Source organism: Electrophorus electricus, chromosome 6, assembly GCF_041902795.1.
Source record: "Electrophorus electricus isolate QZ-2024a chromosome 6, ASM4190279v1, whole genome shotgun sequence".
Lineage (NCBI taxonomy): Eukaryota > Metazoa > Chordata > Actinopteri > Gymnotiformes > Gymnotidae > Electrophorus > Electrophorus electricus.
In genome coordinates this window covers 9790001-9804313 of record NC_137502.1, presented here as the reverse complement: position 1 = coordinate 9804313, position 14313 = coordinate 9790001, and the positions used below count along the sequence as shown (strand labels likewise).

Genomic DNA, 14313 nt, shown 5'->3' with positions numbered 1-14313 from the left:
GTGTGTGTGTGTGTGTGTGTGTGTGTGTGTGTGTGTGTGTGTGTGTGTGTTTGTGTGTGTGTGTGTGTGTGTTTGTGTGCATACGCGCATGTGTGCATGTCCCAGCACCCATTCTGAGGGGAGGAGGGAGCTTTAACTGGCCGTTGGATGTCACAGAAGCAGGAGTGTGTGAGAGAGCGCAGACAGAACAGCCGGGGGTCCTGACGGAAGAGGGAAAGACTGTGCGGAACGACAAGACAAGGGGCTGGCACGTGGACCTTTCAGCCAGCGCTTGCAAGGCATTGGACAATAGGAGCAGGCTGCACTACAACTCTCTGCCTGGAGCCCAGAAGCTGGTGTTGCCTGAGTCTTGACTTTGCGTTTTCTGAACGTTACGGCGGAGAGCCACTGTGCTGGGGGTCTCGTGGGCATTGCTAGTGTGCTGGAGGTGCTGGGTGTTACCTGTGCAGTGCGTCTAAGGTTTGGGTGAGGGAGGGAGCAGCAGGGGAGCATGGCTGTACAGCTGATGCCTGAATCCGCCATCTGCCTCCTTATGGTAAGTGAAGTGTTCGATCCCCTCCAAGACAGGAACACACACACACACACACACACACACACACACACACACACACACACCTATAGCAGTGACTGCCACACCCTAGGGACAAAGTCTTCATTGGTCTCTCTGGCTAGATTGCGCTATTGTATTTGATTATTGTTCTCTAACACTCCCACCCTCTCTCTCTACACTCTCCCTCACTCTCTCTCTCTCTCTCCACTCTCCCTCACTCTCTCTCTCTCTACCCCCACACACAGCACTTTGACCACGTGTACCTCTGCAGTAGGACAGCAGAACTAATGCAGCATAGAGATCGTCTGTATACTTAACATTATAATAATAATCTGCAATGCTTGAGAAATGCAGACTGCGGAATGTGGATTTTAAAATTGCTGGTCACCTTACCAAATTGTGGACTCTTAAATAAAGTGTGTTTTATTATGCAGACTGTGTGTGTGTGTGTGTGTGTGTGTGTGTGGGTGTGTGTGTGTGTGTGTATGTGAAAGCATGCCATTGACCAACACACACACGCACGCACACACACACACACACACATCACCTGTAATGGTTGACTGTCTCCATAGCAATAGGCCATGTATACTCTTGCAACAAAGACAAAAAAGAAGGAATGGGAGTGGCAGAGAAAATAAGAGCGAGAGAGTAAGGCCGAGAGGGAGAGGGAGAGAGAGAGAGAGAGAGAGAGAGAGAGAGAGAGAACCTGGCTCTATCACCTTGCCTCCTCTCTCACTCTCCTGGGTGTCCTCTACTTCACACTGCTCCTTGATCTCTCCCTCTTACTGTCACTCTCTGTCTGCTTTACCCGATAAGTCAAGGTGAGTGCTGTCTGGATCCTCACTTTCACTCCAGACACAGCTATAGTTACAGCACAGACTTCCTGACTCTCTTTCTCCCAGCTCTACCCCTTGGGAAGACATGTTGGGAAATCGGCTGTGAAATGACAAGCATATTAATATCAGGACTATGTACAGTTAGATATTACTACACAATGCTGCACAACAGCAACACATAGCATACACTTCTTTATACTGAAGAGTAACAGTTGTAATTCACACCATGTTTAAATCTCAGATATAGGGATCTAGTCAAGTATCAGCAGCCTGAGGAAGCCGCAGATATAATTAGATGGGGTTCAGAAGTTGAAAGACCCAGACTGGGGTAGGCTTCCCGCTCAGGTCGGACACAATTGGCTCTTCTCTTATTCGGCTGGAAGCTGTAAGTGGTTGGGACTGCTCGTGTGACTATGTTACTTTTCCAAACATTTACTTATTGACATGAAATAATGTGGATATCTGAATTAAATGTCTTTTGTTCAAAATTGTAGTTTCAAATAATATATAATGACTACTACATATGTAAAATATATAATAAGTTTTGGAAATCTGGGCTGGCAATGAGACCACAGAGGACTGTAAATGCACTTTTTTCACTGTGTGTCAGCCAAGTGAAATGTGTATGAGTAAGGGCCGATCACACACACGCACACACGCACACACACACACACACACACACACACACACACACACACACACACACACACACACACCGGGATGAGAGGAACAGGTCACTTAGCTGGTGATGATGTCAGCACCAGTGAAGTCTATGCTGAGGTCAAAACCGTTAGCTTCTTCCTGAACCTGTATACATACACATACACATGTGAACTTGACATGTACTTTACACACACACACACACACACACACACACACACAATCATGTTATGTTAGAGACACGCCATCTCATGAAATTTTAACAGGAGATTGTGCAACGTTTCCAGGTTGATGAATATTGATGAGGTCTCTGCTGTGAACATTAATATTTCAGATGGAACATTAATGAAGTCAATTGACATTTGTGAGACGTAAACCAACCACGTCAAATTAAACACATCCTCATCTGTGCTTCTAAACCAAACATTGCAGAGACTGAGTTAAAAAGAATCTGTAGTAATGCTACACAGATGACAACAAAGCATATAATTCAATAAGACCCTCTCTCTCTCTCTCTCTCTCTCTCTCTCTCTCAGAGAGGGAGACATCTGTTGATGAGCTAGTGCCAGGCTGGCTGAGGGCCTGATGAAGAGTCCTTGCTCCTCTACCTCTCATTAGTGTGTATATTACAGTAGCGAACAGAGGGGTTCTCCATCTTCATTCATTAGTCTCCTGCGCTCTATCTTTTGGCCCCAGCCCCCATGCCCCTTGACGAAGCCTATTTCCTAGAGACCTTCTTTTCACACCCATGACATGATGACATCATTGCTGTGCTCCAGTCTTTGTGAGACACTGCTGCCCCATACAATTCATATACAGTCAGCATCTGCCTATTTCATTTCATATCAATTTATACTGTTTATTACTGCAGGTTAGAATTCCTAATCAATTTAACCTCTTTTCTTAATCATCTCTAGCAGGGCAAGAATCCGCAGTGCCTGCAGATCACTTTTTTCCCCAAATAAATAATATTTTGAACAAAATATTACATTTATTTTTCCAAGAGTGTCAAAGGGTTGAAATTACAGCATTTTTAATGAGGGCTAAACTTATTTCTCACTTAAAAATTTCTCACTTAAAAATATCTTGATACAAATTCTGATATTAATGCAACTACTCACTTGGCCCTCTATGCTTTGAGAGTGTTTTTTCTAATATTTTAGTTCTGAATTTTGAATCACTGAGATGCAATGGAGACCAGTGATACACCCTGACCAACGTTCTGTTTGCCCTTACCATGCTGACCCATCTGTTCCAATACTATGGCTACTGCTGCATACTGACACGCCCTCCATCTCCTTCTTTCAAAACAGAATGACAAAAGGAGCCTAAAACGTGTGTGTGTGTGTGTGTGTGTACACTGACTATTTGCCTTTGTTTGTTTTATCATGTATGCATGTGTGCATCTTTTCATTGCAAAATCTGATGTGTGTGTAGTCTTAAATAGCGTCTCATATGGAAGGTAATCACATACTTTCAGAGTTAGACTGATTTGACTGAAACACTAATCAATATCTTAACATTGTTTAACTGCAAAAGTGTATAAATGGTTTTGATAACCACTGAAAAGATATGGAATGATGAAATGTATGTAGGGCCATTCTAATGTACTACTGACCAATCATTCTCTGCCTCAGGAAGTGTCCTTAATTTCTTATCCAACTCTCTGAGAAAAGGAGAGCGATAGAGAGAAACACAAAGAAATATGTACATGTGTGTATCTTGCTTATGGTCAAAGAAAGAAATCTAATAATTCTGTACTAGACAAATGTGTGACAGATTTACTTAGAGAAGTAAAATAGTTTGAGGAGTTCAGAGTTTTAATAGTGTTGCAGAAGAACAACAAAAACATTGCCTGAATTTCAGAATCCCAGAAAACAGGCACAGAAAATTTGAGAGCAGACTGCTAAATTCAACTAAACAATCCAAAAGAGCAGGGGGAGCAGTGCCAGTACCAGACAGCGATGGCGCAGGTCGGGACACACTCTATGATGCTGTTGCAGACCAGATCAGGATGACGGACATGCTGTCCTTCTTCAGTCTCCTCAGGAAGCAGAGCTTTCTTCACTAAGGAAAAAGTGCTCAGGGACCATGAGAGATTGTTTGTGATTTTAAGAGAGTGTATGTTCTCACTCTTCACTGTATGTATTAGGGTGTGAGGCATTTGCATCCTTCTGTAGTCCACAGTCATCTCTTTTGTCTTTTTGACAACCAGAGAAAGGCATGTCTGGAGAGACTGTGACAAAGGCTTTGACTTCTTTAATTATTTCTGTATTGTTTTTCATGGTATAAATAAAATGTAAAAAGGCAAATCTAAAGCAAACATATGAATCTAATTAATCTAATTAAGGCTAAAGTGAAAAGAAAGCAAGCCCACAATAGTTTATTCTATTCTATTCTATTCTGTGTGATGACAATGGAATTGTCAACAAAACCAAAACTGTGATGTCACATGGAACCATTGTCATAATAGCTATTCTTATAATCTGCTTGACAAAGGTAAAATTGGTCAGTCTGTTGACAGAAATGGGAGGTTGCAGCAGCAAAATGCAGTTCTGCTGCTCTCACAGAAGATCTTCGAAGAAGAAAACGAAGATTTTGTTGGACAGGAACACACAAAAAGCAATGAGTAGATTGCAACAAGAACTACCTGACAGAGTAGATACGAAGGAAATTAGAAAACGACACTGTGTTAAAATTGGAAAATTTGAGGAGGAATGTAGTGGGAAGGAGTTGGAGGAGAAGCAGAAGGAGACAAAAAATGAACAGAGTGAAAGATGGCACCTGAAGAGTGAAAGAGAGGATCTAGAGAGTGAAAGACAACACCTGAAGGGTGAAAGAGAGAATCTTGAGAGTGAAAGACAACACCGGAAGAGTGAAAGAGAGGCTCTAGAGAGTGAAAGACAACACCTGAAGAGTGAAAGAGAGGCTCTAGAGAGAGAAAGACAACACCTGAAGGGTGAAAGAGAGAATCTTGAGAGTGAAAGACAACACCGGAAGAGTGAAAGAGAGGCTCTAGAGAGTGAAAGACAACACCTGAAGAGTGAAAGAGAGACTCTAGAGCGTGAAAGACAATACCTGAAGAGTGAAAGAGAGGCTCTAGAGAGTGAAAGACAACACCTGAAGAGTGAAAGAGAGGCTCTAGAGAGTGAAAACCAAAACCCAAAGTGTGAAAGAAAGAACCTGAAGACGTTATGGGACAAAGTAGTGGGGAAGAAAACTAAGCAGCAGCGCATGGGGAGAGCCATGGCTGGGGAAGCTTTGTACTGCTCAATGGGACCACACACTTCCCAAGGAGGACCAGCTAAAGAAATCCGTAGTATGCAGAAAGGTTTCCCGAGCACATAAAAAGGCTATGATTACCAACTGGCCAAAGAGACAGACGCTGTGCTTGACTACATCAGAACTATGTTTATAACCAGTCAATATGAACTTCTACCAATCCATCCAAAACCTGATAAAGGAGACCTGAATGACGATACTACTGGAACTACAAAATTACTGGGACTACTACTATTTAGCATTCTGAAAAAATAAAAATGAAAAAGTCCTCATGTTCTTTAAAAAAAATAAATCAATAAAATGTAAAAAGCTCAAAAAGCTTTTTTAAACATTGGCAACTGTGTATTTGATTTACCTCGGAATGGGTGCAGCTGGTTCATGGCGCATGTGTTCGAGCTTTAGCCTCTGTATTTGGCATTTCAGTGCATCGAGCAGTTGAAACTATAGCAAGCAAAGGCAAAAGGAGCTGTGCGGTCGATGTTTGTGCAAGTGGTCTTCCACATAGTCCCATGCTGTGCTGGGTTTAGGGTGTGTTTGCAGGGAGAGCCCAGCGCTTACAGGCTAAGAGGATTACAGTGGAGCATTGCAGGGACTGTCAGAATACAGAGCTTCTCCACCCACCCCAAACATCTCTCTGCCTCAGAGCGTGTTAAACATGTCGTGCCAGTACAGTTATGTTCAACTGCTTTATTTAACATAGTGAAGCAACTTTTAGCAATCACTTTTTTAATCCCCCCAGCGCATACATTAGAGCATATGTTTCAGTTTCTATCCTAAATGGAAGCATTTCCTCTATCAGACGGAGGGCCCTGGCAAAACAATCATGCTTTCTTATTTAAGTTTTAAGTCAATTAAGAGAGGATACAGTGGCACCAAATCCAAGTTCAATTTACTAGTCTACAAAACAAGTCCATGTTTAGGGTTAACCTCTGACACAGGAGGTTAGAGGCCTTTACCGAAACAAGTCAAGTCTGCTTCTGGCTTGCTCCTGCTGGGAAGAGCTAGAAACATGCCCTGATCTGAGGCAAAAAAGTGCAAAAACTCCACCGTTTAATGTTTCTCTATTTGAGACTGACCTTAAAACACCCAGGGAGCCATTAACTGTCTACATTTTGTTACTCGCTCTCTCTCACTTTGTCTGTATTTCTCATTTTTCTCATTTGCTCTCTCTATCTCTCAATGGTTGAGTTTTAAGCTAAAGACAAGTGAAGTGCACATCATCTAGTGTGTCTGCTGTGGAAGCTCAGGAAGGAGAGCTGGTGTGTTTATGAATAGGTACTTCAGTGTCTCAGCATGTAGCAGTGATGTCATTGCAGAGCTACTACTGTGCACTATGATGAAGTGCATATGAGGTAATAAGGATTTAATTAGGAATATACAGAGCACTGCAGCTACACTGTTACCTAAATAGGGGTTAATGGAGAAGAACGGATATGTTCATATGAAAACACACACACACACACATACACACACAAACACAGATACTCATAGAGTGCAGCTGCTCTAACGTCATTCTATTGTCTGTGTACAGGACAGGCAGGAACCAAATTAGGTTTAAACCTTGTTCAGCACTTGAGTTTACACACACACGCACACACACGCACACACACACATATATATACCAGATGTCTCATTCACCCTTAATCGTGTTAGAATATTATAAAATTATTCGCCTTCTGTTGCTTTGGCTTTTTCATGTTTATCTGTTTGCAGTGGCATATGTATATTCGAATTATATTTACAGTTATGTTTGTATGTTTACTTTGTTTGTTTGTGTGTGTGTGTGTGTATGTGCGTGTGCGTGTATGTGTGCGCGTGTGTGCATGTGTACGCGTGTGTGTGCGTGTGTTAGAAAGCTAATGTCTAGAGGTTATTGGATCTTTAGCACCTCTCCAGCAGTTCCACAGTTAATCATTACTAATAAAGGTTTTAAAGTACTAGTAAAGGTTTCATATATATCCACACTCCCACCCACACCCCGCCACACACATACAGATAAAGTAAAAAAAGAGGGAAGAGAGAGAGAGAGAGAGAGAGAGAGAGAGAGAGAGAGAGAGAGAGAGAGAGAGAGTATTACATTACAACAGCTCACTTCCAGAAAGGACTTCCATTCTGCCTTGCACCCTACTGCCATGGAGAATTCTACACACGTTTGCAAAATCCAGTAGCATGTTCATGTCCCTTCAGCCTTACACCACACCTCTGACACAGTTAGACAGAGCCTTATTCAGACATTCATTCAGACACCAACACCCATAGTTTAGATTCAAATACCCAAAAGTAAATTGACAAAATACACAAATAAATTTCAATTTTTTTAAATGTCACATTTATAAGAATTAATAAAATATAACATATATTACATTTTATTTTTAATAGATTTGTAATATATGTCATGTATAACATTTCATATGACCATTTTTGTGTGCGTGTGTGCATATGTACATGCGTGTGCATGTGTGTGTTAGGGGTGAACAATATGAAAGATGATCAATATTCATTTGTGTATATGAATCAACCTCTAGATTAAATATCACTAGTGAATGAACTGATCAGTGGGGACCTGCTTCCTCCCTGTCTATTTATAAACCTCATCGATTTCCCTCCCTCAGTGCTGGCTGTGTTGGGATCCTTGAAGGTGCTGTTACTTGTAATAATTCAGTGCTCTTTGAAGCTACTCTCAAACACATAAACAGCAGAGGGAGATGCTGCTTTGTTTCCTGCCCTTTACTTTCATTCTGCTCACACACTCACTGCAGCATCCTGCATTAGCTTGATTAGGCTTTGCTACAGGCACTGCCAATGGTGTGGCATGAGAGCTACAGGAGCAGATTGCACGCACGCGTGTGTGTGTGTGTGCGCATGCGTGTGTGTGTATGTGTGTGTGTACGTGCGGGCGTGCGCGTGTGTGTGCGCATGCGTGTGTGTGTATGTGTGTGTGTACGTGCGGGCGCGCGCGCGCGCGTGTGTGTGTGTGTGTGTGTGTTTTCTCTACACATTTGGAAGAGAGAAAACAGAGCTGTGATGTAGTTGATAATATTGCAGGCCTGGCACAGGCTCTGCTCAGAATGGTGAGAGAGCAGTGGAGGAGTTTGGGAGTTTATTTATAGCGTTTAGCTCACTACAGAAGGAGTAGATCAGGGCTTTGCTGGGAAGGATGATGATAGGGTTTGATCACACCATTTAGCACAACATTGTCATGTCCATGCTGTGTATGGTTCTAAAGAAAAGGATCTATGTTATTCAATCCAATACATTTCAAATTCAAATTTTCTGTTTCTCATGAATGAATGTGGACTATAGGATGGGGGGTGTCAACTGTCTGTGTGTGTGTGCGTGTGATTTAGAAGGTTGAGAGAGTTGAGAGATAATGTCATGACAACGAACCAATTAAAATCAAAATTATTCACACTGTGTTGACAAGAGACACACACACACACACAGAGAGAGAGAGAGAGAGAGAGAGAGAGAGAGAGAGAGAGAGAGAGAGAGAGAAACAAAAAGAATCACAATCAGGGCTCACCAGATCTCTCAGAGTCTCTCTGACAGGCCCTAATCCACTCCGCCAATTGAAAAACAGAAAGTAGCAGAGAGAATAGCAGTGTGGCAGTATATGAATGTGCCCCCAACAAATATATAATTCACACACACACACACACACACACATCTTTCACACTTACACATCCATACTCACATGTACACGTGTATACACCATTGAACTACACACATCTATATTCACATGCACAAACAAACACCCCACACAAATGTTTGGTCTTTGTGCAAATTCACTTGGAGGTAGGCCAACATTCTAGATATAAAATATGTGACAATAAACATAGCCTCAGTACGTTTCATTTCATGCATTTACATCTTGATCCACACAAACACTTTCACACTCCTTTGCCTCACACTCACAAACACAAGAAACACTCGGGTGGCCTTCGGTAGCAGGAGGGATGTATGTGCACAAAACACTGTATGAGCCCACTTGGACCCATCTGCCTCCACAGAAAACCCACCTGCTGTGTGTGTTTGTGTGTGTGTATGTGTGTGTGTGTGTGTGTGTGTGTGTGTGTGTGTGTGTGTGTGTGTGTGTGTGTGTGTGTGTGTGTGTAGCTTTGTTGACATTGTTCATGAGTCAGTGAATCATGTTTTTGCTGCATATCATGTTTTCACATGTTTTCTCACAAATATTATAAATAATAATACAGGTAATAAAACAGGGAAGAAAGTAGATGTTAGCCGGTGCAGCATTTACTTAATTCATTATTCATCTTTTATGTTAGTGTGTAACTCTCATATTGTAGTCTCCTGAAAGACAGAGGCAAATATAGGCAAATATAGCATTCAACTGTTATTCAGGGATATCCCACCATTGGGAGTGGATGATTAGGGGTGCTGGAGTAGGAAGGTATTTGTAGTACATTCCTGTTGTAGGCCTTCCTATAGTGTTTAACTGATTTCCATAACTGAAATACATTATAATGTTTAAAAGTTTAGAAACGTGAGCATAATACTCCAGAAGATGTAGAGTCCTGGTGTGTGAATGAGTAGTAATCTTTCTGAAACAATAAGTTTGATTTAATTCTCGTTTTCATTTCCTTGTGGATTGTATTATTTTATTTGAAACATTTGACTCAAAATAAAGAAATAGTGTAAAAATGTGAAATGGCACTACAGGATGCATCTTGAATAAACGAAAACCTCGACCAGATGTTGTAAACTTAGAACAGTAATTATGTTCTAAGAATGTTGATAAAAAAGAACAGGAATTTACAATATATACATTTTCCTGCATAGTATCCCAAGTGTTCCATCGACTGCACTCTTCTGTATGAGGATCTCGGATGTTGTTCCTGGGATCTGCTGGAGCCACTCTCCCAGTTTGATGGTCATCGTCCCTAAACCCCTGGTGCTCTGATTGCTACCAGAGCCAGTGTTTCCTCTTCTTTTAGCGTCTCATGTTCCTTGTTGCTGATGTTGCTATCTCTTGGGATTGCTACATCCGTCACTATGGCTCTTTTCTGCTGTTTATCCATCACTATTATGTCTGGTGGTTTAGCTTTTACCATCTTCTCTGTCTGTATCTTGAAGTCCCACAGGATCTTAGCTTGGCCATTCTCCACCACCTTCGGGGGTGTATCCCACGTAGTCCTTGGAACTTCCTGCCCATACTCAGCACAGATGTTTTATTATGGCATATTATGGCAGCCTTTTGATTAAGGCCTTTCATGCACTCTCTGCTAGCATCTTGCATCCCACTGTTGCGTGCTGTCTCAGGGGCATCTTTGCAAGCCTGCATCTGGGGTCCTGCCTGGTGTTTATAAATACTAATAATACAGATAGAAGTTGATATGTGTGTGTGTGTGTGTTGTCTATGAACTTTCTGTGTTGTGTTATATGGATTAAGGGGTTGATTTGCTATGACACATGACTGCTGCTCATCTCATTTCTGTGCAGGTTCTGTGCAGAGACTCAGCAGTCTCTGCTGCTCCAGCGTCTACACTGTCAATCAGGATTAGCCCTGTTCCAAGCTAATCTAATGTTGGGAATCTATACTTAACACAGCCACCTCTCCTCCCCACACACACAAACACAGTTCTGTTTGGGTAACTCTGAATACCCGTTTTGCTAGCAATCTTTTTCACATTATCTTTTGCGACTTGAATACTGGTACAGGAAGGTGCAATTCTTGAAACTACACTGCTGACTAACTAAATTCCATAAAAAGAACACAAAACATTTTTACTAATTATGTAATAATATGATACAGATCTAAAATAATGCTATAGCATGATTTATGTCATTTGTTGTAGGCAATCATTTGCGACATTTATTTTTTATCTTATGGAATATGCAAGTGTCCCGCCAACCAAACCCCCCGAACACACACACACACACACACACACACACACACACAAACTGCAAATGAAAAAGAATGACAGGAAAATATCCTAAATAACCACACACCCCTCCGTCTCTCTCTCACTCTCTCTTTTTCTCTATGACCCTCTCTCCCCATTAGAATCGGATCCAGTGCTTCAACTTATGCTCCATTACAACAGCCCAATGACCTTTCATTGTGGAGCACTTCTCACACTCCTACTGTCACTGGCAATGGAAAAAAGAAAGTTCTCAATGATTTCATTCCCTCTCAGCAACCTGCATCCAGCTTGTGGACCACACTGTGTTACACTGTTTGTAGCCTCTGTGCCAAGTGTGAAAATGTGTGGGACTTGAGCATCATGTCTCCTCTAGAGGGCGCTAGAAGATAAGCCTAGAAGACCATCTCACGTACTTCACTTGTTCCACCGTCTAGTCATTTTATAGTAGTAATAAAGGAATGTTGTTAGTTTGGTTGGGTCTTTGCTAGGTCAGTGTGATATGGAGTCCATCAGGCTTTGTAACAGGTCAATGGAATAGAATGGTTGTAGGAGAAGTAGACAGAGAGGCAGTAATACCTAAATCACTCCACACAGCTGGATGCTGAATCCCCCTGCTGGCCATTACCATAATATGTGTGTGTGTGTGTTTGTTTGCGTGTGTGTTCGTGTGTGCCTGTGTGCGTGTGTGTTCATGTGTGCCTGTGTGCGTGTCTGCATGTGTGTGTGTGTGTGTGCATGTGTGCGTGTGTGTTTGTATGCACAAGCATGTGTGTGATGCTTGGTTATGACTGTAATAACTGCATGATATCACCACCTGGGCCAGCTGGTTGCATGATGTCTTATAGTGGTACATGTTGGGGGAAGTGAAATATCATTATTTTAAAAAGCCCAAATGTTAATTATTTATGCCTAGATACATGCCAACACACACACACGTGAGTGTGTGTGTGTGTGTGTGTGTGTGTGCATGTGTGTGTGTGCACCCATGTGTTTATTTGATTAAAAACAATCCATTCTAACTCAAAGCTTGCCGAACCTCAAAGTTCAAATGTCACTGGGTCAAATGGATTGTTTTTTCTTACTGGATTATAAAGGTCATTCCATCTCTTCATGTGCCCTGAGGGACAGATGCCAAAAAACACATCAAACAGGAAAAACACGAACATTATACACTCTGTTCACTCCTGATTCTGTGTTTGATAAGGATGATGAGGTCAAAGAAAATAATTGCAATTGCACTCAGAAGTCCCTTGGCTTGCGGCTAAATGCAGTTCACATTTCCAGAAGAATGAGAATGTTACACAAATTAATATATTACAGAGAACCCATTTTCATTAGAGGGTACACGCACCATGAAGAACATTTTTCATTTTTCCTGACATGCGTTCACTCATGGCTTGAGCTACGGCTACAATTCGCAGCTTGCCTTCGGCGCTTGCCAAGCACGTGCAGAGCAGCGGAGACGGTTTATGACATAACGGCCGTCTGACTTAACGGCAGCATCAGTCGTACTGAGCAGGAAAGTGCTTCCCATCAATGGCAGCAAGTCCATGCTCTCCAAACGACAGCAAAAGGCTCCATTAAAACGATATGCTGAGCTTCATGTCTCTCTTTCCCTGGGGGCCAGGGCAGTGTTGGTCACTAAATGATTTTCAACATTTAGTGAGTTTTTACTTTACCCTTTCATTTCTGTTTTTTGACACTCACTCCCCACTTATGTAGACTCACTCAGATCTGGCCCATAGTTACTCATCATAATATCTACAAAGAGAGAGTGAAAAGTGGCATATTATACTGCTGCTTTGTGTGGTCTTCAGCTGGCCAGCGGAGAGTCAAGGAAAAGCCCACACTCCACCTCCTTGACTGACAGTAATAGTATGACTATGTGATAGCAACAGTGAATCACACTGGACTCAAGGAGATGGTTTTGTTAATGGCAAGTTTCTGGGGGGCACATGAGGTCAAACGCTTCTGGGAGACACACATTAGGTTAAAGCATGGTGGTAATGGAACATGGAACCATGGTCTTTCATCCCTCTGTCAGAGTCTGGCAGGGACACCCTCATTATGCATGGCACAGAAACAAAAAAACAAGACTGTCCGGAGCAGTGAGTGAGCAATCTACAGCAGAGAGTCAGCATGGACGCTAAGCCTCTACTGGCTGTGCTGCAGTCATTTGACTTTGCCGTCAGCTGGCAGGTGGCAGGTTGTGTGAGAGGGCTCGTCGAGCGCCAGACAGGGCTTGCTGCAACTCCCACCCCCACCCGCAACACCACCCTCCCAACACCGCCCCCTTCGCCAGCCTCCTCACTCCGAAAATAGAGAGCCACGCGGAGGGGAGGAACACAGGAACACGCTGCCATCACTGTTTGCCATCTGGGGAAGCAGGCAGGGGTTGTCCCTGACAACGGTTGCTAGGAGACAGCACAGCGAGTGGCTTCATGCGAGTATGTTCATAGGGTCGCTGCTGTGAGAGAGAGGGAGGGAGACAGCGAGAGAGAGAGAGAGAGAGAGAGAGAGAGAGAGAGAAAGAGAGAAACACAGAGTGCATATAGCATGTAGGACTTAGTGAAATGTCATGTCTCTCTGTAAACTACTGAGGGTGGCAAGAGAGATGAGCAATGTCTCTAGTGTAAAGAGTATGAAATAGGCTATGGAGTTTTATGTCTATTATAAAAATGCACCGAGGCCAACACTAGAGAAACATCCAGGGACATGAACCAGGGGCACTAAACCAGGGGTATCCAAGTGTGGTCTTGGTGATCTACTGCTCTGCTTTGTATTCTAACCTACCTGATCCAGTTAATAAAGTCCTTCATTTGTATCCTAATATTAGAGCCAGGTGTGTCAGATTAGGGTTGGCGCTTGACTCTGAATGGAGGTAGATCTCCAGGACCAGACTTGGACAGCCCTGCTCTAATGCCTCTGGTGAGAGAGCATTCTGACTGCTGGTGTATGGCCTGCTTCAGTGTTTGGAGGAGAGAGAGGCAAGACCACAGGCAGCAGGCCTGGGAATGAGGATGGGTCTGGGGAATATTACATGAATCTGTGGATAAATGTAAATTGAACAGACGGATGATCTGGCTCCGGAGGGTGATCG

At 42.8% G+C, this 14313-nt stretch overlaps 1 protein-coding gene across 1 annotated transcript in view; it reads left to right on the top strand.

Moving 5' to 3' along the window:
• Positions 1 to 486: 486 nt before the first annotated feature.
• The window catches only part of frmd4a (FERM domain containing 4A), a 99252-nt gene continuing 85425 nt past the window's right edge, over positions 487 to 14313 (top strand). The window contains exon 1 of the mRNA XM_035525512.2: positions 487 to 535. Coding sequence (XP_035381405.1) covers positions 491 to 535 — 45 coding nt within the window. The 5' untranslated portion in view covers positions 487 to 490. The remainder of the gene's footprint in view (positions 536 to 14313) is intronic.